Source organism: Oncorhynchus nerka, linkage group LG28 (assembly GCF_034236695.1).
Source record: "Oncorhynchus nerka isolate Pitt River linkage group LG28, Oner_Uvic_2.0, whole genome shotgun sequence".
In the NCBI taxonomy this organism is placed as follows: domain Eukaryota; kingdom Metazoa; phylum Chordata; class Actinopteri; order Salmoniformes; family Salmonidae; genus Oncorhynchus; species Oncorhynchus nerka.
Genome location: NC_088423.1, coordinates 7,346,677 through 7,364,579, shown reverse-complemented (window position 1 = coordinate 7,364,579; position 17,903 = coordinate 7,346,677). Strand labels below are relative to the sequence as shown.

General features: G+C 40.0%; 1 protein-coding gene across 1 annotated transcript in view; it reads right to left on the bottom strand.

Annotated features, from left to right (window-relative positions):
* Positions 1-5,972: 5,972 nt before the first annotated feature.
* LOC115112626 (delta-type opioid receptor-like) overlaps positions 5,973-17,903 on the bottom strand; it is a 40,719-nt gene continuing 28,788 nt past the window's right edge. The window contains exon 3 of the mRNA XM_029639661.2: positions 5,973-10,430. Within this exon, the coding sequence (XP_029495521.1) occupies positions 9,892-10,430 (539 nt within the window). The 3' untranslated portion in view covers positions 5,973-9,891. The remainder of the gene's footprint in view (positions 10,431-17,903) is intronic.

The window sequence follows — 17,903 nt, the reverse complement described above, 5'->3', positions numbered from 1 at the left end:
GGAGGAGTAGAGACAAGAGAAGGCTCGGCCTCAGACTGCAACTGGCTGCTTAATGTGGAAAACCGGTTGAAAGTTTCTGTCGGCTGAATGAGTGACACCGGTTGAGCATTCCTACAGCATATCCCTCCTGAAACCATGAGAAAGTTGCCCAGCTGCGGGGACCGTGCGATGGGATTTATACTAACGTTACTATCTGTACTTACTGTTGGCACAGATGCTGTTTAAATTTTTTTTTATTATTTCACCTTTATTTAACCAGGTAAGCTAGTTGAGAACAAGTTCTCATTTACAACTGCGACCTGGCCAAGATAAAGCATAGCAGTGTGAACAGACAACACAGAGTTACACATGGAGTAAACAATTAACAAGTCAATAACACAGTAGAAAAAAAGAAAAGAAAAGGAGAGTCTATATAAATTGTGTACAAAAGGCATGAGGAGGTAGGCGAATAATTACAATTTTGCAGATTAACACTGGAGTGATAAATGATCAGATGGTCATGTACAGGTAGAGATACTGTTGTGCACAGATGCTGTTTCATCCTTTCCCACACGGTAATTACCCTTGCCTAACGATTGCGTCTGAAGCTGGGCTTGCAACACAGCTATCCTCGCTGTAAGGCGATCGTTCTCCTGTATATTATGAGTACAGCGTCTGCAATTAGAAGGCATCATGTTAATGTTACTACTTAGCTTCGGCTGTTGGAGGTCCTGACGAACCACGTCCAGATAAAGTGTCCGGAGTGAAAAAGTTGAATGAAAAAAAGTTTAGTGAGGGAAAAACCAAAATATAAACGGTAATTAAAAAGTAAAAACCATAAAGTTGTCAGGTAGCAAAGTAAGGTTGGCAACAAAACGCACAAAAACACAAGTCTGCAAGTTGTGACCGGAAATGGCGTCAGCAATGCAGCAATCAAAAGTATGACAGCTGTAGCTCTAGCTTCAAGACTGTCTGCATCTGTGTCTTACCTGAAACGGGATACTCTGTCTGTTCCTTCCTAACCCTCGTTTGCAGCGGCTGTTGCTAACTCAACGGCTAGGAGGTATCACTTCTGTAGTGAATAAGAGTTCAAAGTTCATACCATTCGCAACCTGTCACGTTCTGACCATAGTCCTGTTATTTTATTCTTTGTTTTATTATGGTCAGGGCGTGAGTTGGGGTGGGCAGTCTGTTTGCTTTTCTATGTTGGGTTTTGAGTTCGGCCTAGTATGGTTCTCAATCAGAGGAAGCTGTCAATTGTTGTTCCTGATTGAGAATTATACTTAGGTAGCCTGGGTTTCACTTTGAGTTGTGGGTGTTTGTTTCCGTGTGAGTGTTTGTTGCCACACGGTACTGTTTCGGTTTTCGTTCATGTTCACGTTTTTTGTTTTGTATTTCATAGTGTTCAGTTTATGTCTTAAAATAAACTTTATGGACACTTACCACGCTGCGCATTGGTCCTCCGATCCTTCTCGCTACTACTCCTCAGAAGAGGAGGAAGACAACCTTTACAGAAACACCCACCAACCAAGGACCAAGCAGCGTGGTAACAGGCAGCAGCAGCAGGAGAGGCAGCGATACCTGGAGAGATGGCCAGGGGAATATCGCCTTCCAAAAGCAAAGCTGGAGGCAGCGAAAGCAGAGAGGCGCCGGTATGAGGAAGCAGCACGGCAGTGCGGCTGGAAGCCCGAGAGGCAGCCCCAAAAATGTATTGGGGGGAAGCACACGGGGAGTGTGGCAAAGCCAGGTAGGAGACCTGCACCAACTTCCTGTGCTTACCGGAGAGCGAGAGGGACCGGGCAGGCACCATGTTATGCGGTGGAGCGCACGGTGTCCCCGGTGCGGTACATTCCAGCTCCTCGTATCGGCCGGGCTAAAGTGGGCATCGAGCCAGGTGCCATGAAGCCGGCTCTACGCATCTGGTCTCCAGTGCGTCTCCTTGGGCTGGCGTACATGGCACCAGCCTTACGCATGGTGTCCCTGGTTCGCCAGCACAACCCAGTGCGGACTATTCCACCTCGCCGCACTGGCCTGGCTACGGGGAGCATTCAACCAGGTAAGGTTGGGCAGGCTCGGTGCTCAAGAGCTCCAGTGCGCCTGCACGGTCCGGTCTATCCGGTGCCACCTCCACGCACCAGCCCGCCGGTGGCTTCCCCCCGCACCAGGCTGTCTCTCCGTCTTCTCCCTACAGGTGCTCCCGCATGTTCAGCGCTGCCAGAGCCGTCCTCCTGCCCAGCGCTGTCAGAGTCTCCCGTATGTCCTGAGCCGCCAGAGTCTCCCATCTGTCCTGAGCCGCCAGTCTCCCGTCTGTTCTGAGCCGCCAGAGTCTCCCGTCTGTCCCGAGCCGCCAGAGCCGGCAGTCTGTTCTGTGCCGCCAGAGCCGCCAGTCTGTCCTGAGCCGCCAGTCAGCCAGGAGCCGCCAGTCACCCAGGAGCCGCCAGTCAGCCAGGAGCCGCCAGAGCCACCAGTCAGCCAGGAGCCGCCAGAGCCATCAGCCTGCCAGGAGCCTCCAGAACCGTCAGCCAGCCAGGAGCCTCCAGAGCCGTCAGCCAGCCAGGAGCCTCCAGAGCCGTCAGCCAGCCAGGAGCCTCCAGAGCCGTCAGCCAGCCAGGAGCCGCCAGAGCCATCAGCCAGGCAGGAGCCGCCAGAGCCATCAGCCAGCCAGGGGCTGCCAGAGCCGTCAGCCAGCCAGGAGCCTCCAGAGCCGTCAGTCAGCCAAGAGCTGCCAGAGCCGTCAGCCAGCCAGGAGCTGCCAGAGCCGTCAGTCAGCCAGGCGATGCCAGAGTCTCCCGCCTGTCCGGTGCCGCCGGAGTCTTCCGCCTGTCCAGCGCTGCCGGAGTCTCCCGCCTGTCTGGCGCTGCCGGAAGTGTTCTTCACTCCAGCGCTACCGGAGTCTCCCACCTGTCCGGCGCTGCCGGAATCTCCCGTCCATTCGGGATCCATTTCTAGGGTCCCCAGTCCGAGGTCGGCAGCGAGGGTCGCCGTGTTTAAGAGGCCACGGAGGCGGACAATGAGGCGGAGAAAAACTGTGGTGAAGTGGGGTCCACGTCCCGTGCCAGAGCCGCCACTGCGGACAGACGCCCACCCAGACCCTCCCCTATAGGTTCATGTTTTGCGACCAGAGTCCGCACCTTTGGGGGGGTACTGTCACGTTCTGACCATAGTTCTGTTATTTTATTCTTTGTATTAGTACGGTCAGGGCGTGAGTTGGGGTGGGCAGTCTATGTTTGTTTTTCTATGTTGGATTTTGAGTTCGGCCAAGTATGGTTCTCAATCAGAGGCAGCTGTCAATTGCTGTCCCTGATTGAGAATCATACTTAGGTAGCCTGAGTTTCACTTTTAAGTTGTGGGTGTTTGTTTCCGTGTGAGTGTTTGTTGCCACACGGTACTGTTTCGGTTTTCGTTCATGTTCACGTTTATTGTTTTGTATTTCATAGTGTTCAGTTTATGTCTTAAAATAAACGTTATGGACACTTACCACGCTGCGCATTGGTCCTCCGATCCTTCTCGCTACTCCTCCTCAGAAGAGGAGGAAGAATGCCGTTACACAACCAAAGCTCACGCTGATGTTGGCTTAGTTCTGTAGTTATTATCTGAAGCACTCTGACATCAGACCGTCGTCCTCAAGTCCTCGGAACAGGAGGTTATATTGTCGTCAAGGGCTTATATAGGAAGGGAGAGGAGGGCGTGTTTGAAAAGTTTTATAGCCCATGTCCCTTCACAGGGGCGGTCCACTGATTGAGCAGAGCCCTATCTTATGAAAACCTAAATCTCACATTTTAGAAGCTAAAATCACATTTCATCCCATCACGAATAATTTCAAATTCAAACATTTAAATTGAACAACAATTCCATGCGAATCCGATAACTCTGAAGTGTAGACTTTCCACTGTAGAGTTTATGTCATCTTATCATTGATGAGAATGTCTCAGATGACAACCGAACTGACAGCATATTCATTAAGTACCACCGCATATGTTCAATTACCAGAATATAGTTAATTTCCCCCCACCTTCTGATGTTCCCAGAATCTTTATGTTAACCAAGGGTTTTGCAAATGTAACAGCAGTAGGGTAGAGAGAGGAAAAAGGAGGAAAGAGGTATTTATGACTGTCATAAACCTATCCCTAGGCCAATGTCATGACATGCGTCATACCCAAAAAGACTCAAGGCTGTAATCGCTTCAACAAAGTACTGAGTAGAGGGTCTGAATACTTATGTAAATGTGATTTTTCCGTTTTTTTGTTGAAATACATTTGCAAAAAATCTAAAACCTGTCTTTGCTTTGTCATTATGTGGTATTGTGTGTAGATTGATGAGTGTAAAAAACTATTAAATCCATTTTAGAATAAGGCTGAGAGAGAGAGAGAGAGAGAGAGAGAGAGAGAGAGAGAGAGAGTCATATTATAGGTCCCTTGTCAAGTAATTAACAGCCTGGGCAATAACTGAACACAGCTGCTGCTTTCTGGGCTTTGTTTTGTTTCCAGGCTACAAGGTGCTATCTAGAACCTAAAATCGGGCCGTGATTGGGAGTCTCATAGGGCGGCACACAATTGACCCAACGTTGTCCCGATTTGGCCAGGGTAGGCAGTCATTGTAAATAAGAATTTGTTCTTAACCGACTTGCCTAGTTAAATAAAGGTGAAATTAACAAACAAAAATGATTTACTCTGCTGCATCATTCATCGTTACCTAACAAAACACATTTTCAAATGGTGTCCTTTACGCATAAAATACGCATGACACATTGGCTTGTGGGCTGTAACACCCCTGTTGATACTGAATGTGATACCAAGCCACAATGTCAAATGCTTTGACAGCTTTGACATGATAAGTGGATTGGATGGGGAAAACTGATTTGTCATTCATATGAGATCTAAAGTGTTTGATGCAGTGCATCTCAACCAAAACCTTTTTTTTTTGCTGCATTATAGAGAGGGAAGGTGTGCAGATTTATTGAACATGACCATGTTGGACTAATACTTTTTACAGATTTTGATAGATAATGGTTTATTTCAGTGCTTATAAAAACATTCATGATATGACAAAATTCAGAATTTAAGTATATTTAGAAAAACAACATTTTCTCATTAATAACATGCAAATTTCTAAATTTGGCCTGAAAATATGAGTAATTTGATATACTGTCCATCTTAGATATTTTGAATCAAAATCAAATACTCAGTTACAAATTTACAACAATAATTTCGAAAGTACACGCAAGTACGTTCACCGTGGTAACATTACATTTTAAGACAATTCAGGGATTTTGTCAAAGCACCTGTAATTGCAAAATTGTTAATACAGAAAAATGACACTTTTACAATAAAATGTTACATGATAGACTATTGTATGTCCCTGAAAAGCGACACAGGCATAATAAGACTATAATACACATCTGACAAAGCCTAATGGCATCCCTATCTACACATGCTTTTTAAAATCATTCAATGGATTGATCTAAAAAATGTATATAATATAGAAATATATCAAGCAAGTACATCGAGTTTGGAATGAACAGCCACACCCTAGACCTGGGTTCAAATACTATTTAAGGGATTTCAATTACTTTCACATTTATTTCAAAGTAAGTATTTTGATATTTTTTCTTTGGAAATACAAGTATTTTTTACTACTTCAAATATAAGTAGTTGATTCGGGCACATTATTTGAAAATACTCAAATACACAGAAAATAAGTATTTAAAATATAAATACTTAATTAAGCATGCATTTGAACGCAGGCCTGCCACAATCCAATGGTTAGGACTTTGTCTCTGTAAACCTGCAAGCACTGTAATATATCAGCAGCATTATCATGTTGATGGCACATTCTGGATGTGGGCAAGTCATCTGCCAAGTTAAAAATGACAAAGTATTGAATACAATATCTGGATATAACTAAATGTAATCATTTTTTAAAATCCCTTTTCAGTTTTGATATTCTGCACTGCTACAGTAAAGGCAATATGTATTTATTTATTTTTATTTCACTTTTACTTATTCGGGGGATCCCAATTGAGGCCAGGGTCTCGTTCATAATAGTGCCCTGAGAACAAACAATTCACAAATCAACATAATTCAATAAAACAGCAAAAAATGAAAATACAAGACACAACAGATACATTTCAACAACACAAATAAATCATTACAATCAACCAAAACACTTGCAAACCTCAGAGAATGTTCCACATCAGCGTTCTAAACTGCGCTGCTGGCAAGGATTCAAGATGTAATGAGGATTGTAAATGATTCCAAACATGAGCGGCATTAAAACTAAGGACTAATTTACCTAGGTTGGTAGAGACACAAGGGACAGGGGAGTTAACCAACCCTTTGAGCATTTTTGGTGCCTCTTTTTTCTCTACTTAAACATTTAAAAAAAAAATGTTTAACCTTTATTTAACCAGGCAAGTCAGTTAAGAACAAATTCTTATTTTCAATGACGGTCTGGGAACAGTGGGTTAACTGCCTGTTCAGGGGCAGAATGACAGATTTGTACCTTGTCAGCTCGGGGGTTTGAACTCGCAACCTTCCGGTTACTAGTCCAACGCTCTAACCACTAGGCTACCCTGCCTACTTAAACAAAGGGCGGAGCACAGTGTCGTCCTGGTTAGGGTTTGGCCGATGTAGGCTGTCATTGTAAATAAGAATGTGTTCTTATCTGACTTGCCTAGTTAAATAAAAAATACAAAACAGAGAAGTGAGATATGTTGGAAGTTCAAAAAGGGAGAAATTAATCAAAAAGGGAGAAATGAGTCAAAAAGGGAGAAATGAATCAAAAAGGGAGAAATTAATCAAAAAGGGAGAAATGAGTCAAAAAGGGAGAAATGAGTCAAAAAGGAGAAATGAATCAAAAAGGGAGAAATGAATCAAAAAGGGAGAAATTAGTCAAAAAGGGAGAAATTAATCAAAAAGGGAGAAATGAGTCAAAAAGGGAGAAATTAATCAAAAAGGGAGAAATAAATCAAAAAGGGAGAAATGAATCAAAAAGGGAGAAATGAATCAAAATGGGAGAAATAAATCTAAAAGGGAGAAATTAATCAAAAAGGGAGAAATGAAGTGATCTACGGGAAATTAGAGAGGTCCAGCCAACCGTAATGTTGGTTGGCGTAATGTTTTGATACCCATGTAAATCTCTCTAGGACAATGTGACTTTTATCAATATATTTGCCTCTATTTACTCTCAGTAGATGTCATGCAAAACTACAAATCTCAGCAAGCTCCAGCAAGTCAACTCTAGCTGACACCTTTGCTATCAGGTATTATGTCAATTTAAAACTTGCACAAGACAGTTCACAGACTTGTCAATTTACAGAAATGTAGACAATTTATTAATTACAAAATGTAGCTAACATTAGATAGTTAATCTAGAGATGGTTACCTTTGCCTCAATTCGGCAAGCTCGTCCAGATCATCATGGCATTTGTAGTTTTTTTTTAGGATAGCCACATTAGCAGCTAATTAGCATTTCACTTTTGGGGGGTAAATACCAGAAAATATATTGATAAAAGTATCCTTGTCCTAGAGATGTACATGGTTATCAAAACATCATGCCAGGGTGAGCCTACATGAAACACAGCTCTTATTTTAAGTGTTTCTAAAATCCACTATGGGAAAAATGAATGGTGGAAAAACGATTGGTAACTTGACTTGACACCATTGTGCCCTGTCTGTGAACATTTGAACAAAAACCAAATTAAAGGAGACATAGACGCTATTAAAAAACAACTGACAATATTAAAACAAATGGGTGGAGATTAATCATAAACCCAAATTGAGAACCTTTTGTTTGATTAAGGCTGACATTGTGTGTGAGATATATATATATTATGTACAACCTACATAAAAGCAAGTGATCGCTATGTGCACATGTAAGATCAGGGATATTGCCTCTGCGTATTGAAACAGGTAAGATCAGGGATATTGCCTCTGCGTATTGAAACAGGTAAGATCAGGGAAATTGCCTGTGTATTGAAACAGGTTAGATCAGGGAAATTGCCTCTGTGTATTGAAATAGGTAAGATCAGAGATATTGCCTCTGCGTATTGAAACAGGTAAGATCAGGGAAATTGCCTCTGTGTATTGAAACAGGTAAGATCAGTGAAATTGTCTCTGAGTATTGAAACAGGTAAGATCAGGGATTTTGTCTATGCGTATTGAAACAGGTAAGATCAGGGATATTGTCTCTGTGTATTGAAACAGGTAAGATCAGGGATATTGTCTCTGTGTATTGAAACAGGTAATATAAGGGATATTGTCTCTGCGTATTGAAACAGGTAAGATCAGGGATATTGTCTCTGCATATTGAAACAGGTAATATAAGGGATATTGTCTCTGTGTATTGAAACAGGTAATATAAGGGATATTGTCTCTGCGTATTGAAACAGGTAAGATCAGGGATATTGTCTCTGCATATTGAAACAGGTAATATAAGGGATATAGTCTCTGTGTATTGAAACAGGTCGGTTTGTGGTGAAATGGAAGCAGAAACACTATGTAACTATTGTGACCTCGAAGAGAGAACTCAATTAATTTAATCCTCTATTGTCCTTTCTACCACGATATACACTTTCAGAAATTCCACCAAATCTACCCTGGCATTATGTGGCTGAGCGATGAAGAGAAACTGAAATAGTTTTTTGTCTGTTGTGTATTTCTGTTTGCAGATTTTGTTTTATAAAGCTGGGAATAAAATAAAAAGGGTGACAGAATGAAATTCAAAGTGTACATATGTATATAGATTGTGTATATCACTCACAATAGAAGGGCTTGTAAGTAAGCATTTCACAGTAAGATGAACACCTGTTGAATTTGGTGCATGTGACAAATAAAATGAGATTTGATTTAAATCTTCTCTTTGTGCCAGACCGGGTTTAAATGCCATTTGCTGTATTTCTTTTGTAATTCATTTGTTTTATTTTTTTACAGCTCTAGGGTTGTTATTATTATTGCTTGAATAACCTTATTTACTATTATTCATTTTTTCATTCTTTATGCAGTGCACACTGCACAGAACACTGGAAGAATTATCACTGAATAATCACTGTGAATCATTGTAATGTTTGCTTATGCGTCAGTAAATCCAGTAAGGGATGGGTTGCCAACTGCCGATTTGACACGGAAATACAATATAATTCATTCATTTGATAGTTCCCAAACCACTTGCACATCATATACACATATATTAAATAACAATTTAGTACAGAACATACAGTATATAAAAGCTGCTATACATACAGTAGATGTAAAGCAGATTGGTAAGCTACATCCATTTTCTGACTTTAAAATTAATAATATAAAGCCATTGACTCTGGAAACAAACAAACAGATCATTTTGATCTCATGGATGGTCAGTTCTTGCATCCATAGCTCTGTCTATCAATTTGACAGTGGTAACATTCCTCCAGTCCCATCTCTCAGCTGTTTACCAAAACAAGTGGTGGGGTGGCCGCCTTGTTTTTTTGAATCGCCGCTTGACCCTTGAATAACAATCTTCTTGAATTAGTGTCTTGAAATAAGTGCTCTCAATCAAGAGTTTCTAATTGTGAATGATGTTGACCACAGAACATTATCCTATTACAGTATGTTCAATATACCAGTCTACAAAGATACTGTGTACATAATAGTTGATGTGTCTTCATTTCAGTGTTCTGCCTAATGTTCAACATTTTAATAATGCTACCTGACAGAAAGCTTTATGCAGAGTGTCATTCTGCATTCAAATACTCGTCAGCATCTCCAGAAAGAGGCGACAGTACGATCGATGCTTGTGCTACGAAGCACTTCAGTATCTTGGCGCATCATGTGTCAGAGCTTTGTGTCAGAGCACTGTGGTTACCTGGGTGACTTCCGAGCTCATGTCATCGTTAGGCTGGCAGCGTGAGTCCAAAGACAACATCTCCATACCTAGTCATACCTGTTGATTGGACCTCTCCACCCTGTTGGCGCTGGAGTGCTGATCGCGCTGGTGCTGCTGGTGGGGGCGGGTACGAGAAGAATTCTGCAGCTCCAGCACAGAGGGACTCAGGGGGATGCAGAACTCGCGGAAGCAGCGCTTGAAGTTCTCGTCCAGGAAGGCGTAGAGGACGGGATTCAGGCAGCTGTTGGTGTAGCCCAGAGCGATGCAGAAGTGCCAGGTGACGGACTGCAGCAGGGAGTTGGGGATGTTGATTAGGGCTTTGATGATGACGTAGATGTGGATGGGCGTCCAACAGATGATGAAGACGGCCACCACCACCAGGACCATGCGGGTGATGCGCCGCAGGTTGCGGTCCTTCTCCTTGGAGCCGGACAACATGCGCACGCTCTTCAGGCGCAAGATCATTAGCCCGTAGCATACGGTAATGATGAGGACCGGGATGATGAAGGCAAAGATGAAGACACAGATTTTCAAGAGATTCTCCCAGTACCAGGATGGGTGTGGGAAGATCAAAGTGCAGTCGATGAATCCTGAACATGTGGAGATTGAGTACAAGACACAGTTGAGGGAAAGTAGTACATGAGGAAACCAATAGCTTCACGGCAGTCTTTTTCACATTTAAACCGTTTTTTACATTTCCTGACATTTAATCCTAGTACAAATTCCCTGTCTTAGGTCAGTTAGGATCACCACTTTATTTTAAGAATGTGAAATGTCAGAATAATAGTAGAGAGAATGACTTATTTCAGCTTTTATTTCTTTCATCACATTCCCAGTGGGTCAGAAGTTTACATACACTCAATCAGTATTTGGTAGCATGGCCTTTAAATTGTTTAACTTGGGTCAAACGTTTCAGGTAGTCTTCCACTAGCTTCCCACAATAAGTTGGGTACATTTTGGCCCATTCCTCCTGACAGAGCTGGTGTAACTGAGTCAGGTTTGTAGGCCTCCTTGCTCACACAAGCTTTTCAAGTTCTGCCCACACATTTTCTATTGGATTGAGGTCAGGGTTTTGTGATGGCCACTCCAATACCTTGACCTTGTTGTCCTCAAGCCATTTTGCCACAACTTTGGAAGCATGCTTGGGGTCATTGTCCATTTGGAAGACCCATTTGCGACCAAGCTTTAACTTCCTGACTGATGTCTTGAGATGTTGCTTCAATATATCCACATAATTCTTCTTCCTCACGATGCCATCTATTTTGTGAAGTGCACCAGTCCCTCCTGCAGCAAAGCACCCCCACAACATGATGCTGCCACCCCCGTGCTTCAAGGTTGGGATGGTGTTCTTCGGCTTGCAAGCATCACCCTTTTTCCTCCAAACATAACAATGTTCATTATGGCCAAACAGTTCTATTTTTGTTTCATCAGAACAGAGAACATTTCTCCAAAAAGTACAATATTTGTCCCCATGTGCAGTTGCAAACCGTAGTCTGGCTTTTTTATGGCGGTTTTGGAGCAGTGGCTTCTTCCTTGCTGAGCGTCCTTTCAGGTTATGTCGATATAGGACTCGTTTCACTGTGGATATAGATACTTTTGTACTTGTTTCCTCCAGCATCTTCACAAGGTCCTTTGCTGTTCTGGGATTGATTTGCACTTTTCGCACCATAGTACATTCATCTCTAGGAGACAGAATGCGTCGCCTTCCTGAGCGGTATGACGGCTGCGTGGTCCCATGGTGTTAATACTTGCGTACTATTGTTTGTACAGATGAACGTGGTACCTTCAGGCATTGGGAAATTGTTCCCAAGGATGAACTAGACTTGTGGAGGTCCAGAATTTTTTTTCTGAGGTCTTGGCTGATTTATTTAGATTTTCCCATGATGTCAAGCAAAGAGGCACTGAGTTTGAAGGTAAGCCTTGAAATACATCCACAGGTACACCTCCAATTGACTAAAAAAAATTCAATTAGCCTATCAGAAGCTTCTAAAGCCATGACATTATTTTCTGGAATTTTTCAAGCTGTTTAAAGGCACAGTCAACTTAGTGTATGTAAACTTCTGACACACTGGAATTGTGATACAGTGAATAATCTGTCTGTAAACAATTTTTGGAAAAATTACTTGTGACATGCACAAGGTAGATGTCTTAACCGACTTGCCAAAACTATAGTTTGTTAACAAGAAATTTGTGGAGTGGTTGAAAAACAAGTTTTAATTACTCCAACCTAAGTGTATGTAAACTTCCGACTTCAACTATAGATAAAGCTACATAGGCCCCGAAGCATTGCTCATAATGTTAGCCATAATAGTCAGCTATTTGTTAAACAAACTTGTGCTGCCTGCTTCTATTCCCCAAGCTGACATCAGATAGAGTTCCTTCAAGAGACTGCAGATAACACCCATTCTCCTCTTACGAATAAAAAGAGCTAAGATGGTTTTTACAGGCATTTTGAAAACCTAATTCAGGAGAAGCATCACAAATTTTTCTGACAAGTTTCCATCCCACTATTATACTGAAATGATGCATGGACTTTAAGACTATTATACATGGTAGAACCTGCTAGTCTATGGTTATATTAGCCATCTATAAAGACTACATGGTGGAAGCTGCTAGTCTATGGTTATATTAGTCATCTATAAAGACTACATGGTGGAAGCTGCTAGTCTATGGTTATATTAGTCATCTATAAAGACTACATGGTGGAAGCTGCTAGTCTATAGTTATATTAGTCATCTATAAAGACTACATGGTGGAAGCTGCTAGTCTATGGTTATATTAGTCATCTATAAAGTCTACATGGTGGTAGCTGCTAGTCTATAGTTATATTAGTCATCTATAAAGACTACATGGTGGAAGTTGCTAGTCTATGGTTATATTAGTCATCTATAAAGTCTACATTGTGGAAGCTGCTAGTCTATGGTTATATTAGCCATCTATAAAGTCTACATTGTGGAAGCTGCTAGTCTATAGTTATATTAGTCATCTATAAAGTCTACATGGTGGTAGCTGCTAGTCTATGGTTATATTAGTCATCTATAAAGTCTACATTGTGGAAGCTGCTAGTCTATAGTTATATTAGTCATCTATAAAGTCTACATGGTGGTAGCTGCTAGTCTATGGTTATATTAGTCATCTATAAAGTCTACATTGTGGAAGCTGCTAGTCTATGGTTATATTAGTCATCTATAAAGACTACATGGTGGAAGCTGCTAGTCTATGGTTATATTAGTCATCTATAAAGACTACATGGTGGAAGCTGCTAGTCTATAGTTATATTAGTCATCTATAAAGACTACATGGTGGAAGCTGCTAGTCTATGGTTATATTAGTCATCTATAAAGTCTACATGGTGGAAGCTGCTAGTCTATGGTTATATTAGTCATCTATAAAGACTACATGGTGGTAGCTGCTAGTCTATAGTTATATTAGTCATCTATAAAGTCTACATGGTGGAAGCTGCTAGTCTATAGTTATATTAGTCATCTATAAAGTCTACATGGTGGTAGCTGCTAGTCTATAGTTATATTAGTCATCTATAAAGACTACATGGTGGAAGTTGCTAGTCTATGGTTATATTAGTCATCTATAAAGTCTACATGGTGGAAGCTGCTAGTCTATGGTTATATTAGTCATCTATAAAGTCTACATGGTGGAAGCTGCTAGTCTATGGTTATATTAGTCATCTATAAAGACTACATGGTGGTAGCTGCTAGTCTATGGTTATATTAGTCATCTATAAAGACTACATGGTGGTAGCTGCTAGTCTATAGATATATTAGTCATCTATAAAGTCTACATGGTGGTAGCTGCTAGTCTATAGTTATATTAGTCATCTATAAAGACTACATGGTGGTAGCTGCTAGTCTATAGTTATATTAGTCATCTATAAAGTCTACATGGTGGTAGCTGCTAGTCTATGGTTATATTAGTCATCTATAAAGACTACATGGTGGAACCTGCTAGTCTATAGTTATATTAGTCATCTATAAAGTCTACATGGTGGAAGTTGCTAGTCTATGGTTATATTAGTCATCTATAAAGACTACATGGTGGAAGCTGCTAGTCTATGGTTATATTAGTCATCTATAAAGTCTACATGGTGGAAGTTGCTAGTCTATGGTTATATTAGTCATCTATAAAGACTACATGGTGGAAGTTGCTAGTCTATGGTTATATTAGTCATCTATAAAGTCTACATTGTGGAAGTTGCTAGTCTATGGTTATATTAGTCATCTATAAAGACTACATGGTGGAAGTTGCTAGTCTATGGTTATATTAGTCATCTATAAAGTCTACATTGTGGAAGCTGCTAGTCTATGGTTATATTAGCCATCTATAAAGTCTACATTGTGGAAGTTGCTAGTCTATGGTTATATTAGTCATCTATAAAGACTACATGGTGGAAGTTGCTAGTCTATGGTTATATTAGTCATCTATAAAGTCTACATTGTGGAAGTTGCTAGTCTATGGTTATATTAGTCATCTATAAAGACTACATGGTGGAAGTTGCTAGTCTATGGTTATATTAGTCATCTATAAAGTCTACATTGTGGAAGCTGCTAGTCTATGGTTATATTAGCCATCTATAAAGTCTACATTGTGGAAGCTGCTAGTCTATAGTTATATTAGTCATCTATAAAGACTACATGGTGGTAGCTGCTAGTCTATGGTTATATTAGTCATCTATAAAGTCTACATGGTGGAAGCTGCTAGTCTATGGTTATATTAGTCATCTATAAAGACTACATGGTGGAAGCTGCTAGTCTATGGTTATATTAGTCATCTATAAAGTCTACATGGTGGAAGCTGCTAGTCTATGGTTATATTAGCCATCTATAAAGTCTACATGGTGGAAGTCGCTAGTCTATGGTTATATTAGTCATCTATAAAGACTACATGGTGGAAGCTGCTAGTCTATAGTTATATTAGTCATCTATAAAGTCTACATGGTGGAAGCTGCTAGTCTATGGTTATATTAGTCATCTATAAAGTCTACATGGTGGTAGCTGCTAGTCTATAGTTATATTAGTCATCTATAAAGTCTACATGGTGGAACCTGCTAGTCTATGGTTATATTAGTCATCTATAAAGTCTACATGGTGGAACCTGCTAGTCTATGGTTATATTAGTCATCTATAAAGTCTACATGGTGGAACCTGCTAGTCTATGGTTATATTAGCCATCTATAAAGTCTACATTGTCTAGTCTATGGTTATATTAGTCATCTATAAAGTCTACATGGTGGAACCTGCTAGTCTATGGTTATATTAGTCATCTATAAAGTCTACATGGTGGAAGTTGCTAGTCTATGGTTATATTAGTCATCTATAAAGACTACATGGTGGAAGCTGCTAGTCTATGGTTATATTAGTCATCTATAAAGTCTACATGGTGGAAGTTGCTAGTCTATGGTTATATTAGTCATCTATAAAGACTACATGGTGGAAGTTGCTAGTCTATGGTTATATTTGTCATCTATAAAGTCTACATTGTGGAAGTTGCTAGTCTATGGTTATATTAGTCATCTATAAAGACTACATGGTGGAAGCTGCTAGTCTATGGTTATATTAGTCATCTATAAAGACTACATGGTGGTAGCTGCTAGTCTATGGTTATATTAGTCATCTATAAAGACTACATGGTGGAAGTTGCTAGTCTATGGTTATATTAGTCATCTATAAAGTCTACATTGTGGAAGTTGCTAGTCTATGGTTATATTAGTCATCTATAAAGACTACATGGTGGAAGCTGCTAGTCTATGGTTATATTAGTCATCTATAAAGACTACATGGTGGTAGCTGCTAGTCTATGGTTATATTAGTCATCTATAAAGTCTACATTGTGGAAGCTGCTAGTCTATGGTTATATTAGTCATCTATAAAGTCTACATGGTGGAACCTGCTAGTCTATGGTTATATTAGTCATCTATAAAGACTACATGGTGGAACCTGCTAGTCTATGGTTATATTAGTCATCTATAAAGACTACATGGTGGAAGTTGCTAGTCTATGGTTATATTAGTCATCTATAAAGACTACATGGTGGAAGCTGCTAGTCTATAGTTATATTAGTCATCTATAAAGTCTACATGGTGGAAGTTGCTAGTCTATGGTTATATTAGTCATCTATAAAGACTACATGGTGGAAGCTGCTAGTCTATGGTTATATTAGTCATCTATAAAGTCTACATGGTGGAAGTTGCTAGTCTATGGTTATATTAGTCATCTATAAAGACTACATGGTGGAAGTTGCTAGTCTATGGTTATATTAGTCATCTATAAAGTCTACATTGTGGAAGTTGCTAGTCTATGGTTATATTAGTCATCTATAAAGACTACATGGTGGAAGCTGCTAGTCTATGGTTATATTAGTCATCTATAAAGACTACATGGTGGTAGCTGCTAGTCTATGGTTATATTAGTCATCTATAAGACTACATGGTGGAAGCTGCTAGTCTATGGTTATATTAGTCATCTATAAAGTCTACATGGTGGAAGCTGCTAGTCTATGGTTATATTAGTCATCTATAAAGACTACATGGTGGAACCTGCTAGTCTATGGTTATATTAGTCATCTATAAAGTCTACATGGTGGTAGCTGCTAGTCTATAGTTATATTAGTCATCTATAAAGACTACATGGTGGTAGCTGCTAGTCTATGGTTATATTAGTCATCTATAAAGTCTACATGGTGGAAGCTGCTAGTCTATGGTTATATTAGTAATCTATAAAGACTACATGGTGGAACCTGCTAGTCTATGGTTATATTAGCCATCTATAAAGTCTACATGGTGCAACCTGCTAGTCTATGGTTATATTAGCCATCTATAAAGTCTACATTGTGGAAGCTGCTAGTCTATGGTTATATTAGTCATCTATAAAGTCTACATTGTGGAAGTTGCTATTCTATGGTTATATTAGTCATCTATAAAGTCTACATTGTGGAAGTTGCTAGTCTATGGTTATATTAGTCATCTATAAAGTCTACATTGTGGAAGTTGCTAGTCTATGGTTATATTAGTCATCTATAAAAGTCTACATTGTGGAAGTTTCTAGTCTATGGTTATATTAGTCATCTATAAAGTCTACATTGTGGAAGTTGCTAGTCTATGGTTATATTAGTCATCTATAAAGTCTACATTGTGGAAGTTGCTAGTCTATGGTTATATTAGTCATCTATAAAGTCTACATGGTGGAACCTGCTAGTCTATGGTTATATTAGCCATCTATAAAGTCTACATTGTGGAAGCTGCTAGTCTATGGTTATATTAGTCATCTATAAAGACTACATGGTGGAAGCTGCTAGTCTATGGTTATATTAGTCATCTATAAAGTCTACATGGTGGAACCTGCTAGTCTATGGTTATATTAGCCATCTATAAAGTCTACATTGTGGAAGCTGCTAGTCTATGGTTATATTAGTCATCTATAAAGACTACATGGTGGAAGCTGCTAGTCTATGGTTATATTAGTCATCTATAAAGTCTACATGGTGGAAGTTGCTAGTCTATGGTTATATTATTCATCTATAAAGACTACATGGTGGAAGCTGCTAGTCTATGGTTATATTAGTCATCTATAAAGTCTACATGGTGGAAGTTGCTAGTCTATGGTTATATTAGTCATCTATAAAGACTACATGGTGGAAGTTGCTAGTCTATGGTTATATTAGTCATCTATAAAGTCTACATTGTGGAAGTTGCTAGTCTATGGTTATATTAGTCATCTATAAAGACTACATGGTGGAAGCTGCTAGTCTATGGTTATATTAGTCATCTATAAAGACTACATGGTGGTAGCTGCTAGTCTATGGTTATATTAGTCATCTATAAAGACTACATGGTGGAACCTGCTAGTCTATGGTTATATTAGTCATCTATAAAGTCTACATTGTGGAAGTTGCTAGTCTATGGTTATATTAGTCATCTATAAAGTCTACATTGTGGAAGTTGCTAGTCTATGGTTATATTAGTCATCTATAAAGTCTACATTGTGGAAGTTTCTAGTCTATGGTTATATTAGTCATCTATAAAGTCTACATTGTGGAAGTTGCTAGTCTAT